We start from the raw sequence: 21,302 nt of genomic DNA, 5'->3' as shown, positions 1-21,302 counted from the left end.
CCTTCCTTAAGATAGCTACTGTTATTGCTTCTCACCCCTCTTCACAGTCTCTGTCTCAAACAGACCACGGTACCGGAATGCACTGGGTCCACAAGCCTTCCCTCGGTCATGCTCAGCGCTTGGACTCTCTCGGGCTGGAATAGAATGGTGCTCATTGAGGAATCTCACTGGGTCCAATTTTGAATCCAGTCCAATGTCCTGCGATCAAAAGCTGGCCCCGGGAGCTATTCCTGGCTCTGCTCTCCCCCCACCCAGCCTACTGTGTTACCATGGATACCTGCCTGCCTCCTGAGTATCCCCCGTCTGCCATTTTAAAAACGAGCCAGCGTCATTTGTCCTGGCTCGTAAAGCACTCCAGGCCGAGGAAGCAGTGCATGAGAGACAGGTACCACCACCTTCAGTTCCACGTTCTGCTCAAGAGAGGCAGGAAAAGGGCAAAGAGGAGATCAGTCCCATGTGGGGAAGAAAGGCGAGTGGGCAGCGTGAGAAACCAAGGGTCAGACTGAAGCGAGAAGAGATTTTTTTTAATCGGCAGGCCAGTGTAGTACAGAGCAACCATTCATACAGGTCGGGTGTCAGTACCAGGTGCCTTCACCCCGAAGGTTTCAATTTTCGGGTAGGTCTACACTGCAACACGAAACCAGCGGCGGGCCCAGGCTGGGTGACTCAGGCTTGGGGGCTGAGGCTGTGTGCACACTGCCTCCCACGTCCGTGTACGTTATGTCGCTCGAAGGCAGAGCCAAGCAGCTGCCGCCTGAACAATGTAACATGGACCTAAGCAGGCCAGCTCTGGCCGCGAGAGAAGCAATCCTGCCGCCAGAGCGACTGCCACTTGCAGGGGCTGGTGCAAGGAAGTCAACAGGAGAGCGCTCTCCAGACAATGTAAACCGTCCACACCAGCAGCACTGATGTGCCATCGTAAGCCACTTCAGCAGCCCCAAGTCCCGGGAGGTTGCATCGGTTTGCATGGGCACTCACAGGGGTCTACCTGCAATGATTAGGGGCTGGAGCATATGACTTATGAGGAGAGGCTGAGGGACTTGGGTCTGTTTAGTCTGCAGAAGTGAAGAGCGAGGGGGGATTTGATAGCAGCCTTCAACTTCCTGAAGGGAGGTTCCAGAGAGGATGGAGAGAGGCTGTTCACAGTAGTGACAGATGGCAGAACAAGGAACAATGGTCTCAAGTTGTGGTGGGAGAGGTCCAGGTTGGATATTAGGAAAAACTATTTCCCTAGGAGGGTGGTGAAGCACTGGGATGGGTTCCCTAGGGAGGGGGTGGAGTCTCCATCCCTAGAGGTGTTTAAGTCTCGGCTTGACAAAGCCCTGGCCGGGTTCATTTAGTTGGAATTGGTCCTGCCTAGAGCAGGGGGCTGGACTTGATGGCCTTCTGAGGTCTCTTCCAGTTCTATGATTCCATGAATGTAGACATACCCTAGAAACGTGAGTTTTAAAAACAGGGTTCAGGGTTTTCTTTTAACCACAACAGACCATTTGAATCAGCTTTATAAATCTCTCTCTCTCCATTTATGAGACTTGTGAACTCCAGGAGTTTCTCCCTGCCCCATGTGCTTTTCCAGTCCTACCTCGTTCACAACCCTTCACCATGGAATCACCTATTGCATGGCATGGCTTATAACAATCATATTGACTGGTCACAGCTGCCCTGGCTCCACTAGCCACGGGAACCCGATAGCACATCTCGATATCAGCCCGCCTTAGCCACTCTCTACACAACAAAAGCAACAGTTGGGAAATGAAAGGAACGGCAAGATAAAAAAACCCACATGGAGCAACACGCACGCACAAGCCTGGAGGACAATTCAGTACAAATTAATATTATTTACACAGTAGCAAGTGCATGCAGCACTTTAAAAAGAAAAAGACTCAACTCTCAATGTTAGCCTCATCAGGAGATAATTGAAGTTCTGGGGTCGATGTGGTTACACGCCTATCACTCAAAAATACTGAGCAAGCAGCAATCGTGATCCATCTGTCAGCATGCCCTTCGCTGTCACAGAGTCCTCGTTAACAGAGATTACTACGTTTTGACGGCGCAGGCATTAGAATTCAGGGGATTTTGCCACATGAGGAGTTACATGCTCCTCAGAGCAGCTTATGTTGTAGATCTGGTATGCACATGAAGTCCTAATTAGCACAAAAAAAATAACACAACTCAGGTTTCCTCTCTTCCCTGACAGGCTAGCAGGCACCTGTGTTATCCGGAAACATTTGGGCCTAGAAACTGAGAATGAGTGCAAGTCAGTTCTGATGTGTTTAGACAGAGTGATTTGAGAGACAGTTTATGCGTGTGGCGATGAGTGTATGAATTCAGGAGCATATGGCTTGCCTTTGGAGGGTTTCTTTTCTTTCTCCTCTGAGTTTGCAATACCATCGCATCCTAAACAACCTGCTCCGGCATTTTGTCTGGTCGGCTAAAAGGCTGAAAGTTTTTTTTATGAGAAATTAGCTTCATTATTTGAAGAGTGTTAAGAACTAACAAAGGATGTCTTATTATTTTTATTCCTCCATGTAACAGAGGTTTAAATTAATTTCTTCCTCATTAAAAAGCAGGATTAACGACCCTGAAAATGGAAATCCTCCCCTTATTCTTAGGGCAGGAACAAGATGGGCAGCTTTTTTTCCCACATTACTGACTGGAGGGGACCACTCCTGGGGCATTCGAGGATATTTCTGTCTACAAGGGTATGTCTAGACTACAGGCTTCTGTCGACAAAGAGCATCTAGACTACATTCAGTTCTGTCGACAAAGCAAGTTGCTTTGTCGACATGGCAGTGTAGACGCAAAGGACAGTTTAGATGCAATAATGCCTTCTGTCGACAGAACTCTGTCGACAGAAGGCGTTATTCCTCGTAAAATGAGGTTTACCAGCGTCCACTTTTGTCGACAAAGCCCTGTAGTCTAGACACACCCCAAGGGTGCGTCTACCTAGCGGGGCTTAACTCAAAATAAGTGACGTGAACTGAGCGACAGCAATTGTGTATCTTATTGCGAAACAGCTTATTTTGAAATGGGGAGCGTTTACACAGCACTTCAAAATAGAGCACTCATCCTCCGACTTCCCTTACTCCTCATACAATGCAGGTTACAGGAGTCAGAGTAAGAAGTCCTCCAGCTTGACAGTATTTCAACATTATGTCAAAATAACTGCTGGCTGTGTAGACACGGACTAAGTTATTTCGAAATAATGTTGCTGTGTAGACGTACCCTAAGGCCTTTTCACTCTTTGGCAGAGGACGGCTGAAGTAATGAGTTTAAGGGAGAGAACAAGGAGATGCGAGTTCTACTCCGGTCTCTACTGCAGGTTTCCTGTGCAACTTTGGTCAAGTCACTTTAGCTTTATGCCTCAATTTTCCCCATTTGTACTTGGTGAGCAGTCCTATTCACCTAGTGAGAATACTCACAGGCTACTCAACCGACGACAAAGTGGCAGGATTGGCCCGCCACTGTGTTTTTAAATCCTTGAAGCAGAGGTGATACCTAGGCACGAAGACACTAGGAACTGGCCCGAAACCACCAATTTGTGACAGGTAGGACACTGATCAGTCATCCGAGAGGCAGAAACAACTTTCAAAGCAGCAAAGAACGAGAAGCGATTCCTTTGCCAAAACAACATTTGGCTGCTGACAAAGCCTGCTGCATTCCCACCAGTGAGTAATCCCCCAATCCGGGAAAGGGCTGTGACATCGAAATGGTGTTTTCTGACAGCCCGCCTGTTCTGCTACAGAAATCAATACTACTACGTCTCACAATTAAAAGACGAGCTGCCTTCAAGGAGCCTGGCTCTTCCTATACTTGCTACCTGCAAGTAATCTGTAAAAGCTTCTCCTCCAGTGAGGGGAGTGAAGATTAAATATTGGCTTTGGAGTGTGCTGTTTTCTGCCAGAGTTTTACTGGAGATGCTCTGTGACTAACCAAGTTGAGGCTCTCAGAGCCAAATAAATAAAAATAACTCTGTACAGGAGGGCCAGACAGACACCCAGTGCCACTCGGGCATAAGAGACTCAGACCACTCCTAATTAGTCACATTTGTAAAGTTCGGTCCTTCTGTTCCCAATGCGCGTCCTGCACGCCAGCGTGGCTGAACTCTGCCTTTCTAAGCTAGAGTGTTAACGAGCCAGGGATGGCAGGTAGTTTGCTCTGGTATTCATGATGCTAGAGCACCTCGTTCTTAGAATGCAAACTGTATTCGCTGAGGGCTGTTCCAGCCCCGCCAATCATTGCTAACTAACAGTGCGTTGCAAAGATCTCTCTCTAAATGGAGCCATCTAACGCAGGGGCAGCCAATCCGCGGCTTGCAAGCGGCTCTTCAACAGAAGAATTGCAGCTCCCACACCCGTGGCTCTTCTCATGGTCCCCTGCTCTGACCTTTTTTTCCTTGTGTGGGCAGGGCGCCGCTTGGTGCAGCGAGATCTGACGCTGCGGCCAACAGAAGCCTGCTTGGTCCACACATGGCTCTTAAAGGGGCAGCGGGGGGGGGGGGGGTTATTTTTCTTTTTGCTCAACAACTTCCCACTTGGTGCCGTGAGATCTGATGCTGCAGCCAATGGAAGCCTGCTTGGGCCACACGCGGCTTTTAAAGGGGCAGCATCAGTGGGTTTTGTTGTTGTTTTGCTCCCTTGGCTCTTTGTGCTATATACACCACTATTTTGGCTCGTCGTCTGTGATGGGTTGGCCACCCCTGATCTAGTGCCAGCCTGCAGACCTCCTTGCATTTAGCTAGGGGGCTACCACACTGGCATTCCCACCACCGCCACTCGAGTGACACCCGAGGTAGAAAAGCCCCAGTGTAGGTTATTATTTTGTATTTGTAGAGCAGTACTATCCAGAAGCCCCCGTCATAGGCCAGGACCCCCTCGGGCTAGGAGCTGTACAAACTCAATAATAAAACAGAGCTTACGATCCCAGGATTCCATCCACTCCTTTCTGGGAAACATGCTGTATTCCTACTCGGGAGGTGCACCCCTGAACAGGGACAGCAAACAGAGAAACCCACATGCCACAGCAGTAGCACCAGCCTTGCAGGTCTCCAGCCAACAACGGTGCCATTGGCATCCCCAAACAGCTTTCTCCCTAATATCACATTTGCTCTGTGAAACTGTCAACCCAAACGAGCAGACCATCCACCTAGGGCTGCCCCTCAAAGTGGCCACTTGGCCGAAGTGTCAGTTGAAACCACACTACATGCAGAGGTCAGAGCATGCAGGTTTACCCTGTGGTTGGACCAAACCCAGATGGGTTGCAACACAAACAGGAAGTGGGCTTAGATTTCGACAACCCTTATCACTTCCATGCAGGGACAAAAGGGCCTGAACTTATGGGCTTGAAAGTCAAATGTTCCTGTTTTCTTCCCCTAACCCAAGGGGATACTGATCTAAGAAGGACCAATGGCTGCAGTTCTCTGTGCCAGATTTATTTCAATACACTTAACGGTGTCACACCATCATGCTCGCTTGTGCGACACATTATGGCTACGTCTACACTGGCCCCTTTTCCGAAAGGGGCATGTTAATTTTTCAGGTCGTAATAGAGAAATCCGCGGGGGATTTAAATATCCCCCGCGGCATTTAAATAAAAATGTCTGCTGCTTTTTTCCGGCTTTTAGAAAAGCCGGAAAAGAGCGTCTACATTGGCCCCGATCCGACCCGATCCTCCGGAAAAAAGCCCTTTTCCGGAGGATCTCTTATTCCTACTTCAAAGAAAAGCCGGAAAAAAGCGGCGGACATTTTTATTTAAATGCCGCGGGGGATATTTAAATCCCCCGCGGATTTCCCTATTACAATCTGAAAAATTAGCATGCCCCTTCCGGAAAAGGGGCCAGTGTAGACGTAGCCAATGAGTCTACCTGACCAACACGTTCTATACACAATGTGATCAGTGGTGCATACCATTCCTCCCTTCCCTTCGCTGGCATACACTGTGCTCTCCCTAATACAAGCCAAGCTGGTTATCTCCTTACTGTGGCTTGACACTTTGCCTCTTTTCAGTTCCTATAAGCTATGTGCACCAAGCTATCCACATCATGTGTACTCAAGCTATAGCAGGCTCCACCCACCCTGCCCAGTGCCAGGGAAAATTTGGATGCTGCAAACTCAGCTGCTGCTGGCTGTAAGTGAAACACAGCCACAGAGTTAGGGAGAATTGGCAAGCCAATGTTCATGCAAAGACAGCATGACCTTAACTCAAGAAACCGTAAAAACACCCCCGAAGAAAGGGAAACGAAACTAAACAGCCAGGAAATGTGCAACACTCTTACCTGTCTGTAGTAAGCCAGCCCCACTGTCTTTAACTCCAAAATGCTGTTGGATGTCTAGTAACACACCTGCAGAGAAAATGGAGAAAAGAAACTCAGTGTCTTTGTCCTGCAGAATGTGCAGCAGAGATGTGTAGCTTTGGGCAGCAACAGCAGGGTCTGCAAAGCCTCCAGCAACTCAGAACATGCAACAACATTCAAAACCCGTTCACTGACTTCTTCTTTCCTGTGCATGTTTGTTGCTTTGGGGATAATTGGGGCAAGTAAATTACCAACAAGGGTCAGCAGATTAATAGAGCGCAACATGTTCACAATGAAACCCAAAGGCATAAAAAGTTTGTGGCTAGGGTCTTCATTTCAATCATTGCTCTGGGGTGGGGCTGGGGATGAGGGGTTCAGTCTGCAGGCTGCCCCAGGGAGAAAGGACAACCCTTGCCCTCTCTCACCGCAGCAACTTGGGGCCATGTGAGAAGCGCCTGTCCATGGCTGCTGCAGCAGGCACAGCCGGGGGAAGGGTATATATCCCCTGGTTGGGGGACAGACACACTGAAAGACACACAAACAGATAAACTCTCTGAAATATATGGTAAGTAGCTGTCCACCCCTACCCTCTGCTGGCCCAGTGGGGTTATAGATGTCCCAGTCCCCATCTCTAGCCCCATGCTGCCCTCCTGTGGTCATTCTATAGTATAACGGTCTCTACTTCCAGACCCCTTCCTTTCCATTTTATGAGAAACAATTGAATTCCATGCACATCCCATTATCCTGGCACAACCAAATCCCGACATTGCTTCAAGTTACAATAAGAGGAAGCTACACACCAAATGTGGTAATTCTAGCTCTTACCCTTTAGGAGGAGTTCTTGAACAAACAGACTCATGGACAGACAGATGGATGGACAGATGCACATTTCTGTCAAGGGAGGTGTAGGCAGGAGCGGCCCTAAACAAGCTGCTGGCAACTGGCGCCCTATGCGAAATGCGCAATCGGCGTGCGATCGGCGCCCCCACCTCTAATGCCCTCAACAGCCATTTATCTTGGCGCCCTAGATGACTGCCCTGGAATAAGAGATCCTCCGGAAAAGGGCTTTATTCCGGAGGATCGTGCCAGTCTAGATGCTTTTTTCCGGCTTTTCCCCAAGCCGGAAAAAAAGCGGCGGACATGTTTATTTAAATCCCGCGGGGGATATTTAAATCCCCCGCGGATATCCCTATTCCAAAGTGAGAAATTAGCATGCCTCTTCCGGAGAAGGGGCCAGTCTAGACGTAGCCCAGGTGTGCTGAGTTGTTTCAGCATTGTCTTTTATAGTTACTTATGATGGGCAAATATCTCCAAAGCTTCAGGTTTCTTTTGGGTCAGATAAGGATCCAAACACTTCCATGTGTGTCCAAAGCTGAAGCAAAGTTACTCCAACTTTCCTGGCCTGGAATATGCACACTCACTTGTTTTCTCAATTTCTAACACTTCCTTGATTTGGCTAGACAGCAATCAATACACAGATAGACCAATTTGTGAAACTGCTGCTTGTGGCTTCTACCAAAACCAGGAAATGCACGGAAACCATCTCTTCAAGCAACTGGCACATTTTCCCGACCACATTCAACATCTGAACAAGTTCAGATCCAGCTCAAAAGCTAGCCCCAGCTTTTCACCAGTATGATTCTGTTCATCCTTCATCTGTCACCGGAAGAAACTCTCTGAGTTAACTGGATCTCACTGGCCATAAAACATCTTAACTTTCAGAACAGTCAGGAGTCATGCCAAAATGTTTAAAAAAAGACACATGGAACAGGAACAAGTATTACCAGAAGGTATGAGGAAAACAATCAAGAATTAAAACAAAACAAAAACCAACCAAACAAAAAGCCAACAGAAAAGGGAACAAAGAGAAAGAGAATCGAAACCCATTGTGTGTCCCAACTGGGTCACCTAAAAATGCACCATTTTCTTAAGACAACAGCTTTCAGCATGCTTTTAGAATGACTCCAATCTCTGCGCCTCAACAATTATTCAGTCTCATAGCTCCCACCATCAACTCCTTTCCTTCATTTTTGGAATGACACAGAGTTTTAGATGTCTGCCCCAAGGTAGCATCTGCCTTCATTTCTACTCTGCCCTGGACTCAGGTTGCTTTGAAAGCATTGCTGTGTTTGACAATTTTAGGGTGTAACCACTCCAGAGCTTTTGTTTTGTTACTGGAACACAGATAAATCTCCACTGTGTCACTATCCTTCATTCAGCGGTTACACAGGACAGGACTGGTTTAATCAGAAAGCAACATTAACCCTTTAAAAGAGTCGGACAATGGTAGTGTCAAAGGAGAGAAAAAGAAAATGTATTTTATTTTGCTTTCCTCTCCTTTTGTCATCCCTCAGGCTCAGCCGTGTGCTAAGGAGCAATTCCATCTGGCTGCAGTTTGAATGGCTATTGAAGTTCCAGTCATTGTTTCACTTCAATCCCAAGATAAAATCTAGGGTTGGCCCACATCTCTTTGGTTACCAAGCTAGAGGGTCTGCTTACTCCAGAGGGTGTAATTGCAGGGGCTGTGGGGTTGGGGAGGGCTCTACGCTCGTCAGTGAAACACAGCTGAGCCATACTCCTCAGGTCCCAAGTGGAGTGGGAGAGAAAGTCTCATGTGGTTCATGGAGATCTGCATGCTTAATTGGCATGAATTTCCTATTGCACATTAAGGTCATTTGGTATTTATTCCCTTTGGAGCACAGGTGTTTTGACACAGGATTCGGAATAGTAAACTGGAGGCAGCAGGAAGCCACTGATGTAACACACGCAGAGAATGACAGAAGTTTCTCTCTAGTGGAAGAGAGAGCATTCTTCCTCGACGTGTAGCTATAACGCTGGGAAAATACCCCTCTCTTTTTCTACCCTGCCCAGCTATGCTTATTTCTGCCTGCCACGTTGCTGGTGACTCACTCGGAACGTTAATAGGAGTCAGGGACACAATTAAGAAAGGACAGATTTTTTTGGAAAAGAAAGGAAAACCAGCAGCAACACCGGTGCCTTTGTTTCTCTGCTCTGTGCCGCGGGAAGGCGGGGATAGCCTGGACCCACTCCAGGGCCATGGGAAAGAATCCCATTGCTCATTGAGCGGTGCGTGCATGCCTCCCACTGGAGCGCAACACCTGATGCAGCCGGGGAAAGGGAAGCCGCTGAACGTGGCTGACAAAGTCTTTTCTAACTCCAAAGTTCATCTCCCCGTCTCGGGAGGAGCTGGGAACAGCTGTGACTAGCGAACAGGCAGGCAACGCCCTTCGTGAGAAATGGCTTTTTGCCACGGACTGTTCCTGTAAGGGATGGGTTTAGGACACACATATGCAGATTCATTCGTTTTATTACAGAGTGTTATTTGTCAAGCACCATCATGGCCCAGGCCTGAACAAAGAGACAAGAAATCCGGAGCCTCAAAGAGCTTCGAAGCTGAATCGGACACTGGTGGGCGCTCCCGGTGTGCGTGGGGAGGCAGAAGACAAAACAAAGGCCAACCCAGAGAAGACAGGATGCAGTAGGAAGCCCAGAGGAGGAAATGACTAGGATTGCTTATTTGCACTATCATCGTTAGCTCAGTTCTGTTTCTCTAGAGCAGGGGTGGGGAACCTCAGGCTGGGGGCCAGATGTGACCCCCCCAGCTTGCCTGGATCTGGCCCCTGAGGTCAGCGGGGGAGCCTGTGATGGCTTCAGCCCCCAGCCAGGCACCTTCAGGGCGGGAGCATACAAAACCTAGTAGCCTGCCCCTCCCCTGACTCTGATGTGCACGGGGAATGTGTCAAGTATCAGAGGGGTAGCCGTGTTAGTCTGAATCTGCAAAAACAGCGAGGAGTGACATGCATCTGGCGAAGTGGGTCTTTGCCCACGAAAGCTTATGCTCCAACACTTCAGTTAGTCTACAAGGTGCCACAGGACTCCTCGCCGCTTTTACTGGGAACGTGGGAAGTTTCTTTCTCCTTCTCAGTCAGAGGCTTCTCACTTTGCTCCTCACATGTGTGCGCCCCCCCAAATGATTTCTCGGGGGGGGGGGGAGTCAGTGGCTAGGGTTGCCAGGTGTCCAGCATTGACCCGGACAGTCCGGTATTTTCGCCTCCCGTCCAGTAAAAAAAATTCAGAAAATACCGGACACCTAAAATGTCCGGTATTTTCTGATTTTTTTCCTGGCTAGGAGGCAAAAATCCCGGATGCTTACCTGGTTCTGCAGGGGAGCTGTCTCGCCCGGAGCAAGAAGACAAGAAAGTGGGCGGCCACCGGCAGCCTGTTAGGGCCAAAAAGCCTCAAAAGCATTTCTTAAAGGGGTCATGCTGGTTTGTTTTGTTTTGTTTTGTTTTTTGCTTACTAACTCTCGGGGTCTTTTTATGTGTTTTTTGTTCAACAACTTTGGTCTCCCCCTTTTTTCTCTCAACAGAATTTTTTCCCCGGCGTTTTTTTTTGGGGGGGTGGGGGTCAGTATTTTTGGTTAAAGTATCTGGCAACCCTATCAGTGGCTCCTGACTCAAAAAAGGGTTCTTCCCTGCCCCTGCTCTAGAGTAGTATCAGGGTGATAGCTGAGTGCCTAGCACAAAGTTTAAAAGCGGCATCAGCCGGGCCACTGCTTCCCGTGGCTCCCCTTGGCTGCAAATGGCAAAACGGAGCCTACAGGAGCCACAAGGCTCCATGGCCATGGCGCTGGGAAGTAAATAAACCGGCGTGGCCAGTGAACAGGTTTCTCCAAGTGGTTTCGCAGGCCGCTGGGAGAAACATGGCTTTACATCCACAACGGCATCTCTATACAGCGCTGGGTGCTGAAGAGACTTGTCAAGCAAAATCTAGGTCAGGTCAAAGTGAGCCAAGTGTTTGGAGAATCAGTGCTGTGACCCTTCAGGGCATTGCAATAGCTGCTTGAGAATCTGTAAAAACCAGGACCACAACAAAACCACTGAGCGGGTTCCAAGTCTTAGAGCAGGGCTACTCAACACGTGGTAGCTGTTGAATTTTATTCATATCAGCAGAACTGACTTAAATGGGGCCTGTGTGTTGTGTAGTCTTGCCTTTATTTTTGTATTCATGCCCTTCAGTGTGAAAGAAGCTATTTGCATATACTTGCATATATATGCAACGACACTTAAGTTGTGGCCCTCAGCATGTGCTGTGAGTATCATTGTGACCCCCGGCCTCCCAAAGTTGAGTAGCCCTGCTTTAGAGTCAGCTGTGATGGCACCGGAGACTAGAGAGGTTCCTCTAGGTTTGCATATGTGGAAAAGGGATGGGTCTGAGGTTCAACTCAGGAGACTGTTTGACAAGGGAGGTAAAACCAGAGAACAAACAGCTGCAGCCACTCCGCCCAGGAGACCTCCCTGCTTCACTGCGGTGGTCTTTTCAATGGGGCTTTGTGGAGCAGTAGTTGCTATGCATCTGAATCTCTGTTTAGGAAATTGCTGGCTATTGCACAGGAAAGCACTGAGGCAAGCATTTCATTTGATATGCCACAAAATTCCTACTCGGGACAGGAAAACAGGTTTCGCTGCATGGCCTGTCACACCCATTTCTTTCCATTCAGTTTTTTATAATCATTATCGTTATGGGAAGATACCTGAACTATTCCTTCATCCCCAAGGCCAGTGGCTTATCTCCACATGCTGATGTAACAGGTAATTAAGCATCAGACAGGAGGAATGGAATTAGCCAAGGGGTGAAGAGAGGAAAAATATTTAAAAAACAACTCACCACCTCTCTCTGTAAGGGTGTAAGTAGAAATGATTGTGGGCTTTTCTACAGTGAAGTGTTAGCCTCCATTTCCTAGTGTAAATGTGGCATGGCAGGATAAGAAAACTTACACCATGGTAGATTACCTCAGTTTCAAATGAGGTGTAAGATAAGAACAGTATCTAGGTGTTAAGCAGCACTTTTCAGCTGAAGATTTCAAAGCACTTGACAGAGAAGGTCCGTGTTAGCCCCATTTTACAGGGGGAAACTGAGACACAGAGAAATGCCCAAGGTCACTCAGCAGGCCAGTGGCAGAGCAGTGAACAGAACCCCACACTCTCATGTCCTAGTTCTCTGTCCATTAGGCTCAGTACAAGTTACTATTTACACTCATGAAGTATGCTTACAGTAAGGGCTTATCAATGCAGTTATCCTGGGGGGTTGAACTCCAGTGCAAACATCCTTTACTGGCAGAATTCTACTCAGGGACCTCATTTACCTTCTTACACATGGCACCTGGGTACAGCTGAGGACATGAGAAAGCACCAAGAAAGCTGATCGGCAGTGCTATCACACACACGGCCAGAAAAGGTTTAACTGGGGTTCAGCCCTGACATCCTTCATTTATGGAACTGAAGTCATACTCCACATTTCTTCCCAGATGCCGTTCCCAGAAACTGGGCAGGACTGCTAATCCTGCTTTCTGTGTGTGCTTTCGTGGCAGGGCCACACCCTAATCAAATCCCTGATCTCCCTAATTACAGTGCAGGGCTCTGGCTGGGAAGCAAACCTTGTGCCTATCAGATGGAGGGTGCTGTGTTCTCAGTCAATGCACGCAGGAGAGCTGTGTGAAATCCGAATGCCTTCCATCCACAACCCCAACAACAGCTCCCACTGGTAAAATGGCAGATTAAGAAGAGATTAAGTTTGAGTCCCAGATCTTTGTCGCCGCTAACCAACCCAAATCTGAGAGTTTTCCTACCAACTCCTTGCTCTTTGAGCAACCCAGGATCAAGGGAGATAAACGCAGATAATCCTAGGAAGCGACCTGCACTCCACACTGTGGAGAAAGAAGAAAATATCCCTGGGGACTGTATCAAGCTGACGTTGGGCTAATCCAGTGGTCCCCAACGTGGTGCCCGCGGGCACCATGGCGCCCGCTGGGCCATTTCTGTGCGCCCGCCGAGTGATCAGGGCCGACCCTGCCCCCAGGTGCATGGCGCATGGGCGGTGCCAGCCCCAGGGCATGCAGCGTATAGGCAGCCCCACCCCCGGGTGCACGCGCAAGGGCTGTGCTGGTCCTGGGCGCGCGGACTATAGGCGTCCCCACACCTGGGCACGCGGCACAGGAGCAGCGTTGACCCTGGGAGTGCGGCGCATGGGTGGCCCCGCCCTCGGGCGTGTGTGCGGCTCCACCCCCAGGCACGTGTGCGGCCCTGCCCGTGTGCCTGGAACGTGAGTGGCCCCGCCCCCGGGCGCCCGGCAGCCACAAAAGGTTGGGGACCACTGGGCTAATCCCTTCCTGACGGTTCGAATGTGGATATGTAAGCAAAGAACCAGCCTGCGAAACACCTGGGAGGAGACTGCTCAGTGTCCCCTCAGAGTCCTGGCCCACCCTGTTCAATGTCCCAGCCTGACCTGAGCCTTCACCAGGCTCTTCCTTTGAGGTTGGCTTATTCAAACCTCCACGGTGGCCTATGAGGCTCCACCGTCCCTCCTCTCGGTGTGTGCACCATAGGGTTGCCAGATGGTTTCAACAAAAATACCGAACACCCCCCACCCAAAAAAACCCACCAGGGAGAAAACTCTGTTGAGGGGGGAAAAAGAGGGGGGGAGATCAAAGTTGTTGAGCCAAAAAAAAGGGGGAACCCCAAGAGTTAAGCAAAAAAATAAATAAAACAGCATTAAAACAGCATTGCCCCTTTAATTGCGTGCAGAGTCAGAATAGGGACAGGAAGAGAACAGGTTGAGCACTAAGACCCAGGGAAGGTATTGCTTCCCCTTGTTCAGGTCTTTCGTTTTTTTGCCGGCGGTCATCTTGTTTTCTTGGTCAAGCCAGAAGGGAGCTTCCCTATGGAACCAGGTAAGCAGGGGGGCCGGGGCAGAGGTCCGGGGGAGAACGGGAACTGGGCCCAGTTGCTGAGTGTATCATAGGGTTGCCAGGTGTCTGGTATTTTCTCCTCCTGGCAGGAAAAAAAAACAGAAAATACCAGACATTTTAGGTGTCAGGTATTTTCTGAATTTTTTTACCGGACAGGAGGTGAAAATACTGGACTGCCAAGGTCAATACCGGACACCTGGCAACCCTAGTGAACCACTGAAGAATGGCAAGAGCATGACGCTGCAAACTCTAGGGTCGCCAGGGGTCCAGTATTGAACCGGACAGCCTGGTATTTGCACCTTCTGTCCAGTAAAAAATTCAGAAAATACCAGTCATCTAAAATGTCTGGTATTTTCTGTTTTTCCCAAGGCCCAGCTTGGGCACCCGATGGAAGGCCGCTTGGCACATGCGGCGCAGCTCACGCTGGCTGGAGCAGGGAGAGCAGCTTGGGAATTAAAGGGGCCAGCATTTCAGCTCTGGTCCTATTCCGGGGCTTTTTTTTTTTTTTCCTCTCCTCAACAGAATTTTTTCCCAGCTTTTTTGTGAAATCATCCAGTAACCCTACAAACTACAGCACCCTTGGAGCTTCCCGATGTGGCGCATCACCCCTCAGTTAGCAAATCTCAGAGACAAGACTCAGAGGGTGAATTCATCCACCCGTCATTTCTCTCACATGGTCACCCTGGGTACAGCTTAATTAAAAACAAACCAGAACTGAGAAGGACAGCACAACTCAAATGACATGTGAATCCAGCCATGACTTGTTGCTCCGTTGCAGGCAACAGGGCACGTCGTAGGCCTGGAGTAACAGAGTCACAAGGCTGGCAACAGTCACACGCCACAGAGAACAAGAATGCAAATGCCGAAAATACTCATTTATTGGCTGTCGTGTCTGATGGATTTGTCTCTGTGGCACTGACATCCATCCCGCCCTCACAACAATCTCAGGTCTCCCAGATGGAGGAAACCCACAGTGCGGGATATTTTTCGCTGCAAATACAAGACAAGCTGTTCCTCTTTCATTCACACACTGTCCAGTGCATTCCCATCTCAGGGATGTTGGATTCTAGATAAGCTTGGTAGATCTCCGTCCAGTTTATCAGATTTGGAACGACATCGCCAAATGCACCGTAGGATAACCGAAACAACAGAGCCCTCAGCGGGCACCTAGCCCAGTGTCTCACTCTGAGGCAACAACAAGTACACCTAGACCATTTCCGGCAGGGGGTTGTCTAACCTGTTCTTAAAAACTTCCAGGGACAGGGAATCCACAGCTTCCCTTGGCAACCTCTTCCCGTATTTAGCTATCTTTATAATTCTTCCTAATATCTCGCCATAATCTCCCCTGCTGCAGATTACGCGCATTACTCCTTGTCTCGCCTTCAGTGGATGGAGAAAAACTGATTGGTGTCCTCTTTAAAACAGTCCTTAATGTATTTGAAGACTTATCAGGTCCCTCCTGAGCCTCCTTTGCTCAAGATTAAATAGAATCTGATTTTTATCATTCCCTCCCAGATCAGGTTTTCTAAACCTTGTATCTTTTTTGTGCTCCTCTGGACTCCCTCCAGCTTGTCCACATCTTTCCTAAAAACTGGTGCCCAGAACTAGACCCACTTCTCCGAGGCCTCACCCATGCCAAGTGGAGCAGGACTTTTACCTCTCGGCTACGTCTACATTGGCCCCTTTTCCGGAAGGGGCATGGTAATTTTTGAAATCGCAATAGGGAAATGCGCGGGGGATTTAAATATCCCCCGCGGCATTTAAATAAAAATGTCCGCCGCTTTTTTCCGGCTTTTAGAAAAGCCGGAAAAGAGCGTCTACACTGGCCCCGATCCTCCGGAAAAAAAGCCCTTTTCCGGAGGATCTTATTCCTACTTCAAAGCATTTCCCTATTGCAATTTCAAAAATTACCATGCCCCTTCCGGAAAAGGGGCTAATGTAGACGAGCCCCTCATGTCTTACCACATGCCTGTTAATATACCCCTTTTGGGAAACTATATCCCATTGTTGACTCATTCAGTTTGTGATCCTCGATAACTATCCTTGGCTCCTTTTCAGCCATACTACTGCCTGCCTCGTTATTCCCCAGTTAGTATCTGTACAACTGATTTTTTGTCCTTCCTAAGCATGGTACTTTGCACTTTATAGACCTTTCTTGCAAAGGCCTCAAATGGGTCTCCTAGGCTACGGCTAAACTACGAACTTTTTCCAGAAGAGGAAATGCAAATGGAGCGCTCATTTGCATATCTCGCGCGCTCAGTTGCATATTCTCTTCCCATCCTTTTTGCAGAAGAGGTTTTTGCGCAAAAAAGCACTGTGTAGACAGCGCCTTTTTGCGCAAAAAAACCTTTTGCACAAGATCCTGACTTCCTCAAAAATTGGAAGAAGGGATTTTGCGCAAAAAGGCGCCGTCTACACAGCACTTTTTTGCGCAAAAACCTCTTTGGCAAAATGAGAGAGTGAGATATGCAAATGAGAGCTCCATTGGCATTTCCTCTTCTGGAAAAAGTTTGTAGTGTAGCCGTAGCCCTAGCTAGCAGGCTCTGCAAGGGGTAAGTGGTCCATGGAGGCCTGCACTCCCCTCTCATCTTCTGACACGGGTCATGGCAGAGTCTAGGTATATCGGCAGAGCAGCAGGGGAGAGGATGGGTAGGGGGCACTGAGGAGCATGTGTTGTGCTACACTATGTGCACAGAGCTAATTCTCTGAGCTCATCAGTCGAGCACATTTCATCACTACAAAATTCAAGCCACACTTTTAACAAAAAGTCACCTACAGGAGACTAAGAAATCCCCTTGTTTATAAAGGGGCTTTTCAAGGCACCAGGGACTGGGTGAGAAAGGCAGCCTGTAAGTCGCAGAGTGTGTACACAGAGCACCGAAGACTGAAATGGGGGTGAACACATGGGATAATGCTTTACTGCAGATGACAGCCAGTTTTTCCATTTAAGGAGATTTTCTATCAAATCTGTAGAAACACACACTGAGCTTCGACGTACTTCAAAACGACTGCCTCTCGCTGCAAGTTTGCATTTTGTTTTCCCTTAGCAATGCCTCACAATGAATTGCCAAGTGCCGGGTGCTGCCCAGGGCACGCTGGTGTGTTCTCACACAGCCAAGAAGTGTTTTCTAATCTCTTTCCCACTTATGCAGATTCCAAAGGCAGGTCTGTGTCTTACACTGTGTTCTCGGAAGTGAAGGATGAATAGTGCTGGATGGAATAGGATAAGTCAGGCAGGTGTCAGACAAGTTTGCTCCCTGCTGCTCTGCCCTCCCTAACACGAACACACCTGCTATCCCAAGCCTGGGCTCCCAAGGAGCTCTGTTAATGCACCACCATTCTGATCTCAAACTCACAACTGCATCATTTTGCAATATGGGTGAACACCCACCAAATCATTCCCCCTGGGAGGCCCCAAGCTGGATTGGAACCTATATTCTCTAGGGCAACAGCACACGGAAGCTATGTCTAAACTGCAGCCTTCTTCCACAAAAGCTTATGCAAATGAAGCGCGGAGTAGAATATCGCCACACTTCATTTGCATCATTAATTAGCAGCTGTTTTTGCGCAAGAGGCTTTTGTGCAAAAAGGAGCTGTGCAGACGGCTCCTTTATGCACAAGAAAAACCCTCTTGCGTAAGAGCCGTTCTTCCTGAAAAAGCCTCTTGCACAAAAATGGCTGCTAATTAATTATGCAAATGAAGCGTGGCAATATTCTACTCCGCGCTTCATTTCCATAAGCTTTTGAGGAAGAAGGCTGCAGTATAGACATAGTCTAAAGGTTAGGTCTATTCGCTCTGCCCACAGAAAAATATTGAAAAGGAAAGCGCTCATAGAATATGCCACCACGGCCTCATCACCCAGGGAATCTTGTTTTAAGTTAAAAGTGCAAATACTATTGGCCCAAAGAAGCTGTTGGGTAGATAAAAGAACCCACCCTTGTGTCAATTCTCCCAGAACGGCATCTTCCCCTGGATATTTCTGTTGAAGCCTTCGCTGCTGAACTCTCTAGGAAGTATTGCAAGAGTGCCGTCTTCCAGATAAAGCCATGGCAAAGCCACTTTCTTAGTTTTCTCTTTTCTCCCAGGTTTTCTAGAGCACAGTTCCTAGAAGTTTCCGCCTTCCTCTCCTGTCCATCTCGTTTATCCGTCTCTGATCTGTGGTGCAGCCATGCACTAAACCAGTGGTCCCCAACTTTTTGGGGTTGCCAGGCGCCCAGGGGCAGGGCCGCGCGCCCGGGGAGGCGGGGCCAGCACATGCGCTGCGTGCTCGGGGCCGGCACCACGCATGTGCCACGTGCCCGGGGGCGGGGCCGGCTCAGATTGTTCGGCGGGCACACATAAATGGCGTTGGGGACCACTGCACTAAACACAGCCTTTTAACTCCGCTCCTCTTGGCACTGAGCTATCCCAGGGTCCTATGAGTAAGGATAAGATTGTCACCGAAGTCCTGGATTCCATGACGTTCAGAGACCTCCGTGATACTTTCTGCTTCGGAAGCTCAGGGCAGCAGGACCGGAGCTGTCAGCCGGCAGGGGCCCTGTAGCTCTGAGGTGCTCAAGCCATTCACTACCATGTCTCTCATCCCATTCTGCCCTCGTTTCAGTTGCCCCCATTAGAACCCATCCCCCATTATCTTCAGCAAAAGTCACAGACGGGTTTCTATTTATTGACCACAGTCTGTGACTTTTACCAAAAAGAACTGTGACAAAGCCCTAACCTTACCTGGGACGCGCTGTGTTAGCATATTAGGCATGTTGCAAATAAATCAGGAGATCCCATTTACAGGGGCTCCTTTCATATCGCCACATGACCTGAGAGAGGCATCCCTTCTGCCGCGGAGGCCTGAGGGTACACGACTGTGACGCTGTCAAAGCAGTCGCTTGGAACCCCCTTGTGTTTTCTTCTGCAGCTATTTAAAGTAGCCACTGCAGCCTTCAGCGTATTGATTCTCATCACGCCTATTCTCCCCTCCGAGCCAGGCCAGGAAGGAGCGGTTTCTCCCTAGCCCACGGACTGATGGAAAACATCCTTTTACTACACAATCCAGCACCTGCCCCCGCGCCGCCACAGACCCGGCTCCAGATGAAATAAACACACCAGCTTGAAGGGATGGGCTTCCACTTTACATTTCATTCCGGGTCACGGTCAGGGGGGAATGATCCAGTACGGTGCCCAACGGACAGAGGGCCGCATTAGTTATTCGAAGCAGCATCTCTGCAAACTCATCTGGCTGACACAGCAAGTGGCTTCTGTACGGTTAATTAATAAAGCACAGATGCGTTTGAGAGGAAGAGCTGCGTGAGGTCCAGAAAGCGTCGTAATGACTCGCAGAGTCACATGCGGCATTGGGAGGGGAAGGGAGGTATTTAAACGTGTGTGTGCATACAGATTTTTAAACCAGTTCCGTGACATTTTTGTAAATATTTCCTATGAGAGCGCCATTGCTGATACACTGTCGGCACAAGTTCCGGTGTACACGTATGTGCGTGTGTGCAGCAGGAGTCAGCAGCTTTCATATGTTTACATGAGAATAGAGTGTAGTAACTAACTACAGCGTACTAGAGCCAACACCACTCCACTCTGTTCCCAGCCTGCCATTGAATCGCTGTGTGACGTTGGGCAAGTCATTTACTCACTCCACAATGCGAAGCCTCAGCCAGTAGAGGATAATTATCATTTATTTCACAGGTGTTGGGAGGCTTGGTTAAGAAATGCTTGGGAGCTGCTTAGAATCATCAGGTGAAAGGTGGCAAGGGAAGGTAAAGAATCATTACGAGATACATGCAGCCAAAATAACACAAAGTCAGGGGATATATTTTCTCGTTATTGAAAGACAAAGTTCCTCTTGGGTCAAGGCAGTATTTATTTCTGTATTTCCACAACTCTCTCTGGCCTGTTTTAACCATTTTCCATCTTGCGACATTTTTCGGGACAACAGGAAGGTGATAAATCATGCTGAGGCTCTGCCAAGGGAAACATAAAAGGCTCTCTCTGCTCAAAGCAAATCACAGAGCAGGCAGCAAATGTGATCCCAGAGCAAATAGCATTCAGGATGCCTACCATAGACAGGGGCGTTTCAGCTTTGCCTTATCAGTGGTGCTGGGTGGGATTCAAAATTCACTGGTGCCCTGAACAAACGAAAACCTGGGATGGAAGGGGAGGAGTAATCTGTTGCAAAGAAACTCACCAGAGCGAGTAGTCAGGAGCCCATTGCTTTGGTGAGTCATCCCTTTAACATCAGGAGAACTTTGTGAGTTATAGCACAACATTTTTGTATAAGACTTTTTACCTGTTGAGAGCGAAGTGCGTCACAAAGAAGGTGAGAGGGAAACTGAGGCACAAAGGGACCTGATTAGCCCAAGACCACCTAGCAGGTCAGTGGCAGAGTCAGGAACAGAACCCAGCTCTTCAGAATCCCAGGGCTGTGTGCCATCCACTAGGATGCACAGCTTCTATGGTCGCTAGGTGTCCAGTATTCACCCGGACAGTCCGGTATTTTCGGCTCCTGTTCGGTAAAAAAATTCAGAGCATACCGGACACCTGAGCTGTCTGGTATTTCCTGAATTTTTCCCTGGTCAGGAGGTGAAAATGCTGGGCACTTGGCAACCCTACAAACACTCAGTGCCTGGCCTCTCCCCGCCCAAGACCTCCCCAGCCCCCCCCCCCCCCGATCCCAGTCCCCATGCTTACCTGGTTCCCCAAGGCTGCTGGCACAAAATGGCTGCCGGCCAGAAGACCCAGGGGAAGCAATGCTTCCTCTGGATCTTAGTGCTCAACCTTGCCCCTGTTCCTATCCCTGCACTCACTCTTAAAGGGGACATGGTGTTTTAATGCTCTTTTATTTTATTTTATTTTTATTTTTTTTGGCTCAACAACTTTGGTCTCCCCCCCCCTTTTTTTCCCCCTTCAACAGAATTTTTTCCCAGTGTTTTTTTTTTGGGGGGGGAGGGGCGTTTGGTATTTTTGTTTCAACCATCTGGCAACCCTAACAGCTTCCCCGCACTCACCACACCACCACCACCCCCCAAGACAGGAGCATCATCCACACTTTCCATAGGGGCAAAGTGATTTGCCCAAAGCAACTGTGTAGGAAGTCAGCAGCAAAGCTATCTCGGCTCCTTGCCTCCGCTCTTGTCTCTAATTGCTGAATGACAGCTAGGGTTGCCAGATACTTTCACAAACAATCCCGAACATGGCGGGGGAAAAAATTGGTTGAGCGCAAAAAAAAACCCAAAACCAGG

The 21,302-nt window shown here is 48.8% G+C and overlaps 1 protein-coding gene across 3 annotated transcripts in view; it reads right to left on the bottom strand.

Annotated features, from left to right (window-relative positions):
• Window positions 1-21,302, bottom strand: part of SPNS2 (SPNS lysolipid transporter 2, sphingosine-1-phosphate) — a 182,657-nt gene that overhangs the window by 127,565 nt on the left and 33,790 nt on the right. For all 3 annotated transcript variants that reach the window (XM_089772164.1, XM_075904316.2, XM_075904317.2), the window contains exon 2: window positions 6,275-6,340. In XM_089772164.1, the coding sequence (XP_089628290.1) occupies window positions 6,275-6,340 (66 nt within the window). The remainder of the gene's footprint in view (window positions 1-6,274; window positions 6,341-21,302) is intronic.

This window comes from Pelodiscus sinensis, chromosome 21 (genome assembly GCF_052426305.1).
Source record: "Pelodiscus sinensis isolate ZL-2025 chromosome 21, ASM5242630v1, whole genome shotgun sequence".
NCBI classification, from domain to species: Eukaryota; Metazoa; Chordata; order Testudines; family Trionychidae; genus Pelodiscus; species Pelodiscus sinensis.
This window is presented reverse-complemented; position numbering and strand designations above follow the sequence as displayed.